We start from the raw sequence: 14,846 nt of genomic DNA, 5'->3' as shown, positions 1-14,846 counted from the left end.
GACTTGATCAATCTGGGCGGCCCTGATCAAATAAGCTGAGTTTAAATGACATGCACATGTAGACTAGATAGATTAGTACCCAAAGCGGTTTGCAAAGAAAAAAGAGGAAATCGACAAATAACCAACACACAGAATCAAACGATGCGCACACGCTCATCTCTCTAAACTTATCTCGAGTAGTGCTCTTATTCTCATATTCATTTTCCGTCCATTTCTTTTTGACACATCACGTGATCAACAAGGGTTAGGTGCTTTGACTTACCTAATACCGCTGGCCGGTCTCGGCCCCTCCATAGCTTCGGCCCCTCCAAAGTTTTCCCGTATGACTATTGCACCCCTCCACGCCAATTGACTGTATATCGATATCTTGGAAGCGCGCAGCAACTTCAATCGGCATACCTACGATATTCAATAATCGTGGTAATCATGGCGGCTCCTGGCGATGCGCCCAGCGAGGGCATGCTCTGGGGTGGACGATTCACTGGTTCGTCATGTCATTGGCGGGGCAATTGAAAAGCTCCTGGGTTCCATGTATGTATGCTAACCTCGCGGATCAAATCACAGGCGGCATCGATCCCCTCATGCATCAATACAACGCCAGCATTTCCTACGATTCGCGCCTCTTCAAGGAAGATATTCTCGGAAGCATCGCCTTTGCCCGCGCTAATGCAAAGTCTGGCATCATTTCCAACGACGATTTTGTTGAAATCGAGCGGGGTTTACATGAGGTCCTGAAAGAGTGGGAGGGGGGTCACTTTGTTATCAAGTCTAATGATGAGGATGTGAGTAAGATACTACTATGTTTTACCCCTTCTAGATTAGCTACTTGACCAATTGATGTTTATAGCTAACACAATAGATCTAACATCTAGATTCATACCGCCAACGAGCGTCGACTTGGCGAAATCATTGGCAAGAACATTGCTGGCAAATTACATACAGGTCGCAGCCGAAACGAGCAGGTGGTCTGCGATATGCGTATGTGGTTGCGCGAACGGATTCGTGAGATTGACAGCCAGCTCGTTGCCTTGGTCAAGGTGATTACTGGCCGTGCTGAGTCTGAAATGTACGTTAGCTTAACAACAACCCTCCCCTGCCTCCTTTGACCAAGCGAGCGTATCCCTTCTGACTCTTTCATTTTAGCGACTACCTTATGCCTGGGTATACACACCTGCAACGTGCCCAGCCCATCAGGTTCTCGCAGTGGTTGATGTCATTTGGCTTCGCCTTTATGAATGATGTTGAGCGACTCCGAGAGTGTCTGAAGAGGGTTAACAAGAGCCCTCTTGGTTGTGGTGCTCTTGCTGGCAATGTCTTCAACATTGATCGCGAGATGATGGCTAAAGAGCTTGGTTTTGACGATATCCTCTGGAACTCTATGAATGCTGTTTCTGATCGAGACTTCGTGACTGAATTCCTTCAATGGGGCAGTCTATTTATGCAACATATTTCGCGATGGGCCGAGGATCTCATCATCTACAGTACCCAAGAATTTGGCTTTATCTATATTGCCGACGCCTACTCGACAGGCTCATCGCTGATGCCACAAAAGGTTTGAAGAAATATATATACCATTGTGGTTTCTTTGCTAACAAAATTATCCTAGCATAACCCAGATGGTCTCGAGCTATTACGAGGCAAGGCCGGCCGAGCTTTTGGCCACATGAGTGGGTTCATGATGACCCAAAAAGGATTGCCGAGCACATACAACAAAGACCTACAGGAGAGTTGGGAACCCATGCTGGATCATGTCAAGACTATCTCCGATAGTATACAGATTGCAAACGGCATCCTTTCCACACTCACCATTCGGCCAGAGCGGATGCTGGCTGCGTTAGACCCCTTTATGCTTGCTACAGATGTAGCTGAGCGACTTACAAAACTCGGTGTGCCCTTCCGGGAGACACATCATATCGCTGGACGATGTGTAGCAAAGAGCGAGGAGCTGGGCATCCCGATGAATGAGCTTACGCTCGAGCAACTAAAGGCCATTGATAGCCGATTCCCGGATGATATCAAGGAGATATTCAAGTATGAGTCAAGTGTTGAAGCGAAATCGGCCAGGGGCGGCACCAGCCGATCAAGTATTCTAGAGCAGATCAAGGTCCTTAGGGCCATGTTAGGTTAAGAGTTAATTACTTGCGCAGGGAACGCAGTGTCTCTAACTCATACTGATAACATCAACTCCCAAATACATGTACACTCCATGCCACTACTCCTATATAAGCCGTGCCGGTTTCTATCATATAATCGCGAATGGGTAATCATCGTCGTAATGCCAACTACCTCAACTACTGCCAACAAATCCCCGTATCCCCCTTAGGCCCAGCGTTTTCTTCTCCTTCTTGGGCTTGCCAGATTCGTCTTTGGCCTTGTCTTTGCTATCCCTACGAATCATGCTCTGGAGTCCACCTGTGTGCGTGTGTTAGTGTTGCTAATCATAAAATATGCACTCGTACATAAGTGAGGCGATCAAGATATATCAAACTTACTACCAAAATAACTCCTTTCTGGGCTCATCGACAAATTAGCCGACGACGACTGTCCGTCCGTCCCGCCTGTACCTGCGGAGCTAGTCGGTTGTAGTGGCTGCAGCACAGATGATGTGGGAGTTCCTGGGTTCGATACGGGAGAAGCTGTGATATTGTAGCCTGCTCCTTCAGCTGCTTCCGTCGTCGAGAGAAGTTGAAGGGGCCTTGATTTCATCGGCATTGGCCCCGTAGATGACGACATGTGATCCTCCTCGCCTTCCGCAATGCTGGACTTTTCCGTCGTAGTTGATGCTTCTAGCTGCATGTCGAGAAGAGACGACTGCAGCATCGTGTACTTGCGCGTCAGCAGGCTGTATTGCTTCTGCATTTCTGCCTGCTTGGCCCGGCTCGCCGCCAGAGCGCTCTCAACTGCAATGTTCACCGTCACCGCGGGCCTGTTGCGCTCCTCGCGGGCTTCTGAAAGCTGTGTCTGAAGCGTTGCCACCTGGGATTGGAAAAGCTTCTTCGTTCTCTGCACCTCCGCCTCCGAAGCCGTCAACTGCAGCTTGAGCGTTTCCAGTTGATTCTGCGCATCCTCAGCTGCGTTGACAGACGCCATTCGTTCAACCTCCCTCGCCTGGTAGTCCCTTTCCGAAAGCGATAGTCGCTCAACTTCTGCCTTGAGCCGGTCAATCTCTGCACCGTGTATCTCAATCGACTGCATGTTTTGCTTTGCGTTCAGCTCCTTCACCTCGGCGTCGCACACGAGCTTGCGCAGCTTCTCACATTCCCGCAGGCTCTCCTCGAGCTCTTTCCGAACCGACTCAATCTCCGTCTGCATCTTCTTTGACTCTTCACGCAGATTTTTCAGCTTGTTTGCAAGGTCTGCTTCCCACTTCTTCGCCATGGCCCTGCTCTTTTCCGACTCCTTGCGGACTTGCATCTCAGCCATCTTGGCCTCTTCGTAGCGGCTCTTGAGGTTTCGATTCATCATGATCAGATTCTGCATTTCCGCCTCGGTAGCGGCCTCTGCCATTTGTCTTCGCCTGAGCTCGCCGATATGAGCCATGTGTTGCTGCTTGAGATATCTCTCAAAGCTGAGGTCGTTTTGCAACAAGATAAGCTGTCTTTGCAGGTGAGCAATCTGCGCATTACTGCTTTCTCCAGCGGATACAGGTGTGTGAGTTTGCGGTGGCAGCGTCATCATCGTCGAGGGCCTATCCACCACAGACTCCTGATGACTTAGAGCAAGAGATGGTACGCTGTCGTTTGCCAAAGATTGGTGAAGACTACTCTTGATTACCTTGTTCGACCTAATAAGATCTTGAAGCTGAGTATGTGAGGCCGACTGGAGCAATTGAGTGCCAGAAGGGCTGTCCACGCCGAACATATCCTTGTTTCGTGCGGCTTCCCCAGAATCTCTCGCCGAATGGTGACTAGATTGAGAGCCCCGTCGCATCAATGTCGAGGGTGTACGGTCGCTGGTGACGGACTCTGTTGCCGACATATGAGTGTTCCTCCACGAATTCACCTTGGTCACTGAGCTGCTCAGCAATCCAGGGTCTGACCTGACTTGGCTCAACTCGTCGTTGAGAACCTGGCCCGAAGAGTCGGGCAGATGTAACAGTTCGTGGTCGCCAAACATTTGGGATTCTGGTGCAACACACAGCGCCATGCATTCGGCCACGACTTCGGCGGCTTCGCTCTTGATCCACCGCCCAAAATCCGTCTTTTCCGTTTCGATGGTGAGTGTGTAAAAGTTGGGGTGAAGTACATGGCATCTCCTGAATTGTTCTGACTGGTGTCGAATCTCCGTCGGCTGTACTTCGATTTCGTCCGCACCGGATACGTTGGCATGGCGCATATATCTTTGGGGCTTGCGAATGTAGTCCATGAAATTAATAGGGTAGAGACCATATAGGATCGTGTAGTAGTTGGATAGGTGTGATATGTTGGTGTCTTCCGTCTCTGGGTCGTAGGCAAAAACCTCCCACCGGCTTGCCTGTTCGGAATCGTGAAAGGGCGATTCCATGGTTCCCGCCCTCTCTTTTTCCCAGAAGAGTAGCCTGGTATAAATGTTAAAAAGAGTAGGCAAGTGTGGCACCAGAGAGCTAGGCATGTGCGGCAGTAACATAATGAGTGCAGTCAGCGCAGCCGAGATGACCGTGGTTGACGTGTCTTGCTGAAGACATGTTAAGAGATCGGTAAATAATGGAGTTTGAGCTACTTGGTGTAAATGAGGGGGTTGTGATTGGATAAATGAACAGAAGAAATTCAGACTGGCTTTTCTGAACTTTTTCTTGACAAGGTAGCCATCCAACGAAGAGAAGAAATCCTGGATTCCAGTTAGTTACCATCGATCTGAAAAGGAGCAGAAAGGGTCCAGAAGAGATGGAAAGACGGATGTGAACGTATAGATAGACATACTTTTGGTCGCTTCTTCCCAAATTGCCCTAACGCATCGCTAATCATCTTTTCACTGTGCTCTGACGGCTGGTAGCCCTCAAAGCGGGCAGGGTGAAATTCGTCCATCCATATCTCAAACAATCGATCGATGAGGGGGTTCGTCGCCGAGTCCTTGCCGATGCCATCGTGGTAGTCGTCAGAAATGGTGACAATCTCGTTTAGTATCTCCATGGCCTCGGCGACAACGTTCTTGTCGAAGCCCGTTTTGTCGAGAATGCCCTTGCAGGCGTCCAACCACACCAGTATTCGCTCGGGAGTCCGCAGCACGGTAAATAGCCGGCGCAAGATGCTCAGCCAGGCGCCAGCAGCGGCCGTGTTGCCCCGGACATTCTTATCAAAGATGAGGAGCAGCTCCTCCTGCAGCCGATCAGACGCAGCCTCGTCATACTTCTCGCGCCTCCGCAGGTAGCCAGCGATTGTTTCGGTGAGATCGTCGGGAAGGGGCACGGTTGGCTCGACGATGAAGTCCTTGATGGCTTTGGACAGCTCCTTGAGGGATCTGCCAACAGTGGAGTCAGTTTCAATCAATCCGAGGGGCAGAGCCAGTCACCCCGCACAAACCAGGACCCGTTGATGGACGATCAACGATCAACTTACATTGTAGAAGCCATCACGGCAGGATTTGCATCGGGCCACAGCTGAGGCCACCGTGGCCACCTCCAGGATCGTAGATGCTTCCGGTAGGTCTCTCAAGAGCAGGTACAGAAGCAGCAGATGCGCTGCAAGCTTCGATATGGCTCGAAATCAGGGACCTCGCGTTTTTGGAGATGGCGTTGCGCGCTGGAGTTGGTGAGGTTTAGCCGGATGGAGAACAAGCTTTTGAGAGGGCGGATTTGGCCCACGGGTACCCAAAATTTGCACACTTTTAAATTATTTTACTACCTACTAGGTAGTATTTAATATATAACAGACATATAATAAAAATGATATGTATAAATTATCTTTACCTTATTTTCTTATTTATTTAAATTTTCTAAATGTAACAACTATAATCAAGTACTACTATACCTACGTAAAAATACTTAGGTCCAGTACTTGGTAAAAGAGTAGTACTAGGTACTAGGTAGTACCTAGTAGGTATCTCAGTACATAGGTTGGTAAGTAAAGTACTACGAAGTACTAAGTACTAACTAGGTACCTACCTAAGTACCTGTAGTCTCGAAGGTATGTACCCAAGTATCTTGGCTCTCCATTGAGTCATGTGATAGATCACATGACATGTAACAACTATATATTCTCCTCCCCCCAACTTCCTTCCTTCCTCCTTCCTTCTTCTTTCCTTCCTTCTTCATCCTCGCTCCTTCTCTCTCTTCTCCGGACGCGCATCTTCGCAACAGCTCTAGCGAAACGACAACTTAGCATCGACTTGACAAAAGCTCTAGCGAATTGGGCGTCAAAATGCCGGCGAGAAAGCGGCAGGAGAAGGCCCCACCAAAAGCTCCCCCGCAAGACCCACCCGAAAGTCCCCCACAAGACTCACCTGAAAGTTCCCCGCCAGCGTCACCAAAGCCCGCGAAGAAGAGCGCTCCGAAGTCTGCTACGAAAAGCGCTCCGAAGTCTGCTACGAAAAGCGCTCCGAAGTCCGCTACGAAGTCCGGCGTCAAGGCGAAACAAGATCTGACCGTCGAGCATTTCGCACCCTTGCACCTACAGAAAGATTTGGCGAAATGGCGAACAGATCCAGAAAACACCGATTACAGTGTTGCGGACACCGCGATCACCACGCCAGATACTCCCAAAGACATCAAGAAAAATTCGGAAATCTGGAAAGGCCTGGGACATCACGATGGAGTTCACGTACTTCACAGATACACTACACTACCCAAGGGAGGAGCGTCTCTGGCTGCCTACAACGGGATGAGTGAGAAAACCTTACTCAACTTTGTCGACACCGTGGGTAAGTGTTTGACGTTCGGAGGGCACTTCGCTAGAGCTTTTGTGAATCAAATTCGCAAAAGCTCTAGCGAAGTGCCCTCCTGTTCGCAAAAGCTCTAGCGAAATGCCCTCTTGAATACATATACTAACCTTATGGCAGTATGCGACATTGTCCCCGAGGGCCTTGTGTTCATGGCAGCGAAATTCAAGGCTACCACCGCCCAACAGCTTATCGAGGACGAGGAGGAAGAAGAGTTCGAGACGCCAGAAATGCACACGATCTTCTCGGAAAGTCGATCTCATGTCGGCAATTTGACCGAGGAGGAGAAAGAACAAAATCGGATCAATCCGGATGAGGTGATAAAGGCGTACTTGGAAGACAGAAAGGTAAAGTTATACATCGACCAAATTATCCGCGATTTGACGTCCCCCATCTTCCTTCCTGTTACAGCAAGTCTGCTTGGTCGAGAAGAGGGGGAAGAGGTTGACGTTGTAGCGACGATCTTGGCCCACGCTGTGCAAATCCTGTTATTTGCTCCCACACAGTGGAAGAAAGACATTCAGTATTGCCGAACAGACCCTGATTACCTTTCACGTTACCCGACGCCAGATGGACATGGCGGCAATTGCCGCAGAGTTGGAGAAACCTTTAGTCTGGAAGATCTCAACAGGTCAATCACTTTACTATATCTCGCCTTGTATCGGCGAACGGCTCCAGGGATCAACATCCATGCGAGTCGAATACCATCGGCTCGTGACAAGTTTCTTGGTTATTTCGACCCAGTGCGACAGAAGCCGATGGCCGGAATCGAAGACGACGAAAGCCCGCAACAGTGTGCTGTCAGACAAACCTTGGCGCACCCCCTGCCAAGCACACGCAAACTGGAAGAAAACGACGAGGACTCGGATGGCAGTGATTTGGAAGCTTCAGAAATCGCAACCACGTCTTCGCAGCTTTATAACGCGAATTCAGATTCTGTTGAGAACGACAAGCGAATTGAGCTACAAACGCTGTATCTTGAGTGCGTATCTTCGCAGCAGAAACGGTTCAAGAAGGATGGCTCCGATCTGCGGGACAGCCAACCTCTATGGCAGACATTGGAGGGTATGAGCCAAGGGTCCTAGGAAGACTTCTTGAATTTTATCTCCAAGCACTATGGATGGGGAAATCTCGCAGTGGCCCATGCGAAGATTGAGCAAAGTGTTACGACGTTCACCTCGCTGGTCGATGAGGGCCAATTGGCCGAATTCTTGGATCAGGGTATTGCCTCTGAGGCCATCCAACAAGTTTTGTCGGAAAAGCCAGAGGATGAAGAAGCCCTGAGGCAAGCCATCACTCGTGCTTTCGGAATTGAGTTTATTTGCAACGGACAACCTCCGCCTGAAAACCCCGACATCCAGTCCATCTGCCGTCGCTTTGACATTGAAGAATATCCGTCTCTCAAATTATACCCGGATGCAGACATCGAGCCTTTGAAGCCTCATCAAGTAGCTGGTAAGTGAACCCCTTTCTTAAGGCGCATTTCGCTCAAGCTTTTGTGAAAAGAAGCTTGAGCGGCTTCTTTTCGCTCAAGCTTGAGCGAAATGCGCCTTAAGATCCCTCGACTTCTGGCGGGTTTTCGCTCAAGCTTTTGCGAAATGCCACCTTGAAGTGCACTTGAGGCTATTCGAATCATGCTAACATTCATCAGATTTAGGCTTCATTTTCGCGAAGTTGGAGACTTTGGGTCATGTTTTTTTCAGCAATGAGATGGGTCTTGGCAAGACTAAGGTCTTTGCTGCCACAATCGAATGTCGGGCTCGCCTGGTCGAATCACAAAATAAAGCTGGAAAGGGAAAGCCGAGACTTTACTACCCCACCTTGCTTGTGAATCCAGTTCCAACAATTCATCAGACGCACCGGGAGTTGAAAAGAAACTTCCCAGGTCTTACTATATGGCTCTACTACGGCTCAAAATCGGACTCCAAACGGTTCGATGGCGCAACCATATTGCAAAAGGCCGAGTTCTTGACCAAATTGCGCAACCTTGATCAATCTGATCCAGAGGTGAGTTCAAACTGCCAACTTTGTAGAGCAACTCTGACATTTTTTATAGACCGGCAAAATTGTTGTAGTAACCACTTATCCGACTCTGCATCAGAGAGAAGTGGTTCGTGAGGAAAAACGATTTGTGTTTTTGGAACGGCGCCAAACAGGCGCCAAACCCAAACGGCGGGCAGGTCCTTCAAGGAACAGACGTAAAGCCCAGGAAGAGGAATCATCTGGAAGCGAAGACGACTGGATGGATCTCGAAGAGATGGTCTCAAAAAAGATCAAAAAGCGGTTTGATGCAAGCAAACGAGTTCCACGTTACGAGTCCGAAGATGACCCTGAGCTCCAAAAAAGAAGACACCATTTTCTATCTGAGGACGATGACATTCAGCCTGATGGCAACATTGTCAAGTACAGACTGAGACGCCCCGCTGTTCAAGAAATTCGATGGGGCTTCCTCATTGTCGACGAGGCACATCTGGCCAGACGCGTGGACTCAATCTATAACCGCACATTTCGGCTTTTGAACTGGAGGTGGCTGATGTGGGTAACTGGAACACCACTAATGAGTAGCCTCCAGGACATCCTTTCTCCACTACATCTGATGTGGCCTAGATTTGGGATTGACATGCCGCTACTGCGCAATAGCGAGATTGGATATCTGGAGGGGCTTTGGCGGGAAGACTATGACCCTGAGAAGGAGTGGAATGTCTTCGATAGCCGCCGCAAGACGCGAGGGATACTCTCCCGAAGTTTCATCGAGGAGCATCCTTCCAAATACTGGGGAAAAGTCAAGAAGTTTCTGCAGGACGGTGTCAAGATATGGCAACTGAATCCTTTCTTTGTGGAGAGAGTTGGGCGCGAGGCGGAGTGGTCCTCTGCCTTTGGGAAAGACGTCATATCTGCCATCCTTCGGGCCGTTTCGCTTCGGCGCACTCAGCGATCTCGACTTCTTCTGCCCAACGGCGAAGTGTGCTTTCCATCGGCAGACATGCTACCCATGAAAATAATAAGCGAAGAGTTAAATTTCGACAAAACCCGCAAGAATCTCGTCCGAAAACATGGTCGCGACGCTGCCAAAAATATGTTTTTGATGGCAAGCAATACTTTGCAAGAATTCACCGCTTCGCCGCAAGGCATCATCAACCCATCTGACCGCGAGGCGTCAATCAACTTTAGTGCCTACAGAGAGGGTGTTCTGGTGGCTTTTGATTTTCGGAACCTGAAGATCCTTTACACGAACGTGGACGAGATCTTTGGCAGAGATATCCCTAACATTTCGAAGGCGCTTGTCAGCGTGCGCGATTCTCAGCCAATCACAAAAAGCCAACAACAACGGCTTTTCCAGCGCGCCAACAAGGACGACATGCCCATGGTGGGCGTTGAGCATTTACAACAACTGCTCGGGTTTGATAATAATTGCGGCCTCAATTACGTCTTCACTAGGTCATGTCTTGATCCTGATGTCATTGCGCCCGCGGAACGGATCGGCTGGCTGAGATGGCTGACCGCCTCGAGCCCCATGTTGGCCAGGATAATAGAGCTGTGCCATGACTATGTCATCAAGAACCAAAAGCGAGTGGTGGTCTACATAGACACCCCTTGGATACAACAGTAAGTAACGAACTCCCCTCGGGCGCCATTTCGCTACAGCTTTAGCGATTAATTTGGCTAAAGCTTTACTGAAATGACACTTCGATGCATCTTCGAGCTTTGCCGTCATTTCAGTAAAGCTGTAGCCAAATTAATCGCTAAAGCTGTAGCGAAATGGCACTTTGATACCTACCTCAAGACAACCCCAAAGGACTGTGGCTAACTCGCAGATAGAATAACGTATGCAACGCTCTTGATGGCTGGCTTCAATACATTGACAGTACGATCGTCGGATAAGCCCGGCGCAAAAATCGAGGCGATAAGGCTCTTTTGCGACCCAACTTCAGATGCCCAAGTCTTCGTTGCAAACATTAATATAATGTCCACGGGGGTTAATCTTCACACAGCGTGCCACATAGGTATTCTCGCAACTCTTCATTTCAGCGCGAAGATAATCTTGCAAACTCATGGGCGGCTCAATCGTCTCGGACAGCAACATCAGGTTATTTGGCACAACCTTAAAGTGAAGGACACTTTCCATGATCACCAAGAGAGAGTAATGCTGACAAAATGGGCCCGCCAATTGTCTGCGGAGTGCAACTTGCCAAGTTGGCTTGAAGGAGCGCTTCGAGAGATTGTATTGTTCGAGCTGATGCGCTCGTATTTTCACCACTCTTTCAACAGATATGCTTAGGTAGTGCTCTGGGACCGAGACGGTGCGAGTCTGTCATACTACTCATTGGAAGCCAGGAAGCTTGGGATAATCCTGTCGGCTGTCGCCAAACTGGTGATGAATTCGGAACGACCGTCTGTTTTCTGGACCCGGAACAATGACTGGGTCGTCGTTGGGCTCCTTGAGCTAATCAAGGATTACAGCATGGACCAGATGGAGGCTTGGTTGAGTTATGAGGAGGGTCGTTTACGCCAGTCCCTTGAGGACAAGCTTGACAGGAGCATCAGGCGGGTTAAGGTGAAGGAAGAGGAACAAGATCGGAAGGAGAGGCTGAATCTTTCGGTACAGGCGCGGCAACAAGAGCCAACGTCGCTGGACTCTTTTGATGCTTCGCTTGCTGATGCAGATGAGTTATCAGGGGAGCTAGATGAAGACGACGGTGGTGAGGAGTTCGCTTCTGCTGATGAGTATGCTGATATGGGGGAGGACAATAGCATGGATGAGGAAGAAAACTAGCATGGCATTGCAATTTTGGAAGATTAAACTATATACATCATATAGTTCACTAACTAAAAGGAGCGACCGGATTGGCGGGAGTTGGCGGGGGAGGTTATTTTGCTGAATCAAATTCTCTTGAGCTCTATTCCAACGCGCTTCGTGACTCGTGATTTATGTTTAAAATAATGATTTTATAGGGGATTCCCTTTTGCCCCCCTTGCTTTTTCCCCAAGAGATGCAGTAATTGGTCGTCATTTCGCTAGAGCTTTGGTCAAGTTTGCATATAATTACAATGACGCATGGTGCGTTCTCTTGGCTTCAATAAAACCATGTTACTGTATTGAGAAATCCGAAGTGTCTTCGTTGATTAATTAGCTATGTACCCTCCGCTAAAGCTATTGCGAAATGAGACTTCCAGTGCCGTCGAGATCAAGACATGAAGCCAGATATTAAATACATGAAGTAGAACGTTTTTTACCTGCAGGAAATCAGAACTAACTTATTGTCAAAATTGGTTGTACATAGAGATTAAGAATTCTTGGGTCGACTAGTAGGAATAATGGGAATCGGCACGGGAGTCTCCTTAAGAGAGGTCAATTGGATGGATTAAATCGGATATCGCGATCTTGGTGCGTTTTGCCGGCGGCTGAGGTAATGCAGCAGCATGTGCCTGTGTTGTTTCTGCTGCGTTGTCGCTGGACTCTCTATTTCGCTTGCAGCCGGCATCTGAAGAGTTACTGGCTAATCGGCTCGTGTTTGAACCCGTCTTCGACTGTTCCCTCAGGCGTTTCAAAGAACCAGGCCAGAAAATCGTTACCGCTGGATGAGGTTCCCAGCCGATATTGTCGGTTTTGCAAAGCTGATCCAAATCGTGATCCCTATCGGACCAGAGTGCGTATTTATTAAGAACATTGTATCGAGGTTTTGTCTTCAGCTGTTCGAATTTTGCTGTTAAAGCTTGGAAGTCCTGGAATTCGCGATAGGTATTCTGGATTCTCTTTATGTAAGAAACCTTTACCCATCTAGACAAATCATCCCATTTTAATGACCAGTGATGAAAATCTCTATAGTGCAGAAATATGGCCTTGACATTATCCTCGACGTAAAAGCTCGCAGGCTTCGAAAGCAAATGCTGTATCTCATAGGACAAGAAGAGGGTATAAAGACGTGCCAGGTCCCTGGAACGAGTAGCTATTATCTGAAAGGTTGCGCCGGCCTTGAGGAGATTGTGGTTGTCCAGCTCATCTTGCTTTTTCCGGGCCTTGACGAAATTCAGCGCGGCTAGCGCCTTTGGACCCAGCCCGGCTTGCTTTTGTCGGTCCAGCTCAGCTATCCATTGTCGGTCCAGCTCAATTTGTCGGTCCTCTTCAGCTTTCCTTTCCAGCTTAACTTGCTTTTGTCGGGCCTTTTCAGCTTTCCTTTCCTCACAATTCTCAACTTGATTTTGTCGGGCCTTTTCAGCTTTCCTTTCCTCACAATTCTCAACTCGCTTTTGTCGGGCCTTAACGAGGCCAGGATAGCCCAGCTCTTTGTACCTCTTTCTTTTGCTCTCTAGAGATGAGTTATTTGGAAGTGCCATCCTAGTGAAGTGATCTGTTCGCTGGATGGGAATGTCTGCAATACCCGCCACGGTATTCTATACCAAGTCGGCGTAGAGTCCTGCCTTAATAGAAGCCCCATATACAAAGTGGCTGCCATGTTGAACGAAAAAGACCAGTTGCTGGATCTCAGATGACTTTTTCTCCGACACTGCATAGAAAAAGGGTTGTCTGCCGAGCGTCCGAGGCATAAAAATTCGAACCTTAGTGAGATGAAGGCTTTGGTCTTGACGTAAATACTCATCAAATGTGTCGAAAGCGGCTTGACCAACAAGTAAAACAATGGGTGATCTTCTCATTAAGGCATAATTAAATGCTTTACTTAGCCGAGAGATTTGATCCCAGTTGTGGATTTTTGTCCAGCTAGGGTTGCATGAGTCGGATCTAATTGGGAGCATGTCTGATGATAGTACAGTCGGTGGACATCCAAGTTTTAGGAATTGTTGGAGCAAACTGGGATTACTTGGATCCTAATAATATGTTAGGTCTCGCTAAGTGAACAAAACGGAATACAAAGGCATACCATGACATGGCCACAATAGAGGTTGGTCTTCTTGGTCGTGAACGTGGGATAGTGCCTAATAAGTGTCAGTGAGGTAGGACAACGCAGTCAAAATAAGCATACCATTGAGTATATAAAATTGCTCCATAGGGGCCAGATGGCTTTACCATTACATCAGTGTTTAGTTGATTGTTGCACTGTTTCACATCTGCAAGATATTTGTCCCAAAGCACATCGATAGTAGCATCATGTGAATGCCAACTCTGTCGGTCCATATCATTGCAAAAGGCTGTTATATCAATGAGAGACTGTGGAAACTCTCGCATTCGAATACTATTCAATGGCATAATTAGTACCAAGTGCAAGGAAGTTGGACGCTGGGTGTATACCTCTCCTGAAACTGTTCAATTCTGCTTCTCAACTCCATAGTTGCATTTGTCTTTCCCAAGAGTACACGCAGCCAATTATCACTCCAAAAGAAATCAGATGGCAACCCTGTCTCTTTCAATGCGCTTAGCACCAGAACTTCTTCTTCTGAGATTGGCACCAGATCTCCTTGTTTTGTGTCCATTGTGTCGGTGTATGTGGTTTTCTTCAGTAGCCAGCTTAACAGATTGTCGATCCGATTCGTTTGGCTGTTCAAGATGTATACATTCAATAGAACAAGTGGAAAATTTTGAGGTCATGAAAAAAAATTGTGTGTCTTCGCTTATCCGTTGCGGGAGTTTGGGAAGGAGCACGTCGTCTCCTTCCCTGCTCCCATTCTCACATCGCGAAGTGACATCCTTGGATGGTAGCTCATCTCAAACATTTCGAGAGAAATCCATATTTGAATTGTGTACCATATATCATTCCATTTCGCCATTTCGCAACAGCTCTAGCGAAAAATTGATGTGTAATGGAGATGCTGATTTGTCGAGTGGATGTCATGACTCCCATCCGTAACGTGTAGCAAGATGCGAGGGAAGAGAGATGAGGGAAGAGGAGCGAGCGAAGAGATATTTAAGGAAAAGATCACGGGAAAGATCACGGGATCATGGTAAACACCTCAGGCAGAGATCACAGACTCAAGGAAATTTTAGAGAAGCGGAGCTGGTAGAGAAGAGATTACGGGATTGGGAACAAAGATGTGAGGTGA

At 48.2% G+C, this 14,846-nt stretch overlaps 4 protein-coding genes across 4 annotated transcripts; 2 read left to right on the top strand and 2 right to left on the bottom strand.

Moving 5' to 3' along the window:
- Positions 1-426: 426 nt before the first annotated feature.
- M431DRAFT_477559 (hypothetical protein) lies at positions 427-2,128 on the top strand (the record flags this gene model as incomplete). Its single annotated transcript, XM_024915578.1, has 5 exons — positions 427-484; positions 565-782; positions 873-1,066; positions 1,144-1,552; positions 1,607-2,128. 5 exons carry the CDS (start codon positions 427-429, stop codon positions 2,126-2,128), a joined length of 1,401 nt encoding a protein of 466 aa, XP_024780858.1.
- Positions 2,129-2,300: 172 nt separating this feature from the next.
- M431DRAFT_205333 (hypothetical protein) lies at positions 2,301-5,754 on the bottom strand. Its single transcript, XM_024913383.1, has 3 exons — positions 5,535-5,754; positions 4,899-5,436; positions 2,301-4,806 (listed from the first exon to the last, which is right to left on the bottom strand). The coding sequence occupies exons 1-3, from the start codon at positions 5,546-5,548 to the stop codon at positions 2,473-2,475; spliced, it is 2,886 nt and encodes a 961-aa protein (XP_024780857.1). The 5' UTR covers positions 5,549-5,754; the 3' UTR covers positions 2,301-2,472.
- Positions 5,755-6,232: 478 nt separating this feature from the next.
- On the top strand, positions 6,233-11,693 carry M431DRAFT_527131 (hypothetical protein). Its single transcript, XM_024920702.1, has 7 exons — positions 6,233-6,834; positions 6,973-7,917; positions 7,990-8,307; positions 8,504-8,859; positions 8,909-10,458; positions 10,672-10,993; positions 11,132-11,693. Exons 1-7 carry the CDS (start codon positions 6,336-6,338, stop codon positions 11,624-11,626), a joined length of 4,485 nt encoding a protein of 1,494 aa, XP_024780856.1. The 5' UTR covers positions 6,233-6,335; the 3' UTR covers positions 11,627-11,693.
- A 498-nt stretch (positions 11,694-12,191) lies between these two features.
- On the bottom strand, positions 12,192-14,279 carry M431DRAFT_477556 (hypothetical protein; the record flags this gene model as incomplete). The annotated part of the gene is made up of 5 exons (XM_024915577.1): positions 12,192-13,208; positions 13,251-13,676; positions 13,730-13,784; positions 13,832-14,041; positions 14,098-14,279. The coding sequence occupies 5 exons, from the start codon at positions 14,277-14,279 to the stop codon at positions 12,192-12,194; spliced, it is 1,890 nt and encodes a 629-aa protein (XP_024780855.1).
- Between the last annotated feature and the right edge of the window lie 567 nt (positions 14,280-14,846).

This window comes from Trichoderma harzianum, assembly GCF_003025095.1.
Source record: "Trichoderma harzianum CBS 226.95 unplaced genomic scaffold M431scaffold_1, whole genome shotgun sequence".
NCBI lineage: Eukaryota > Fungi > Ascomycota > Sordariomycetes > Hypocreales > Hypocreaceae > Trichoderma > Trichoderma harzianum.
This window is presented reverse-complemented; position numbering and strand designations above follow the sequence as displayed.

Coding starts and splice junctions, on each gene's coding strand:
- M431DRAFT_205333 (XM_024913383.1), bottom strand. Junction 4,807..4,898: donor TTGGGAAGAAGCGACCAAAA/GTATGTCTATCT, acceptor ACTGGAATCCAG/GATTTCTTCTCTTCGTTGGA.
- M431DRAFT_527131 (XM_024920702.1), top strand. CDS start 6,336: ATGCCGGCGAGAAAGCGGCAGGAGAAGGCCCCACCAAAAGCTCCCCCG. Junction 7,918..7,989: donor TCTATGGCAGACATTGGAGG/GTATGAGCCAAG, acceptor GAAATCTCGCAG/TGGCCCATGCGAAGATTGAG. Junction 8,860..8,908: donor TTGATCAATCTGATCCAGAG/GTGAGTTCAAAC, acceptor CATTTTTTATAG/ACCGGCAAAATTGTTGTAGT.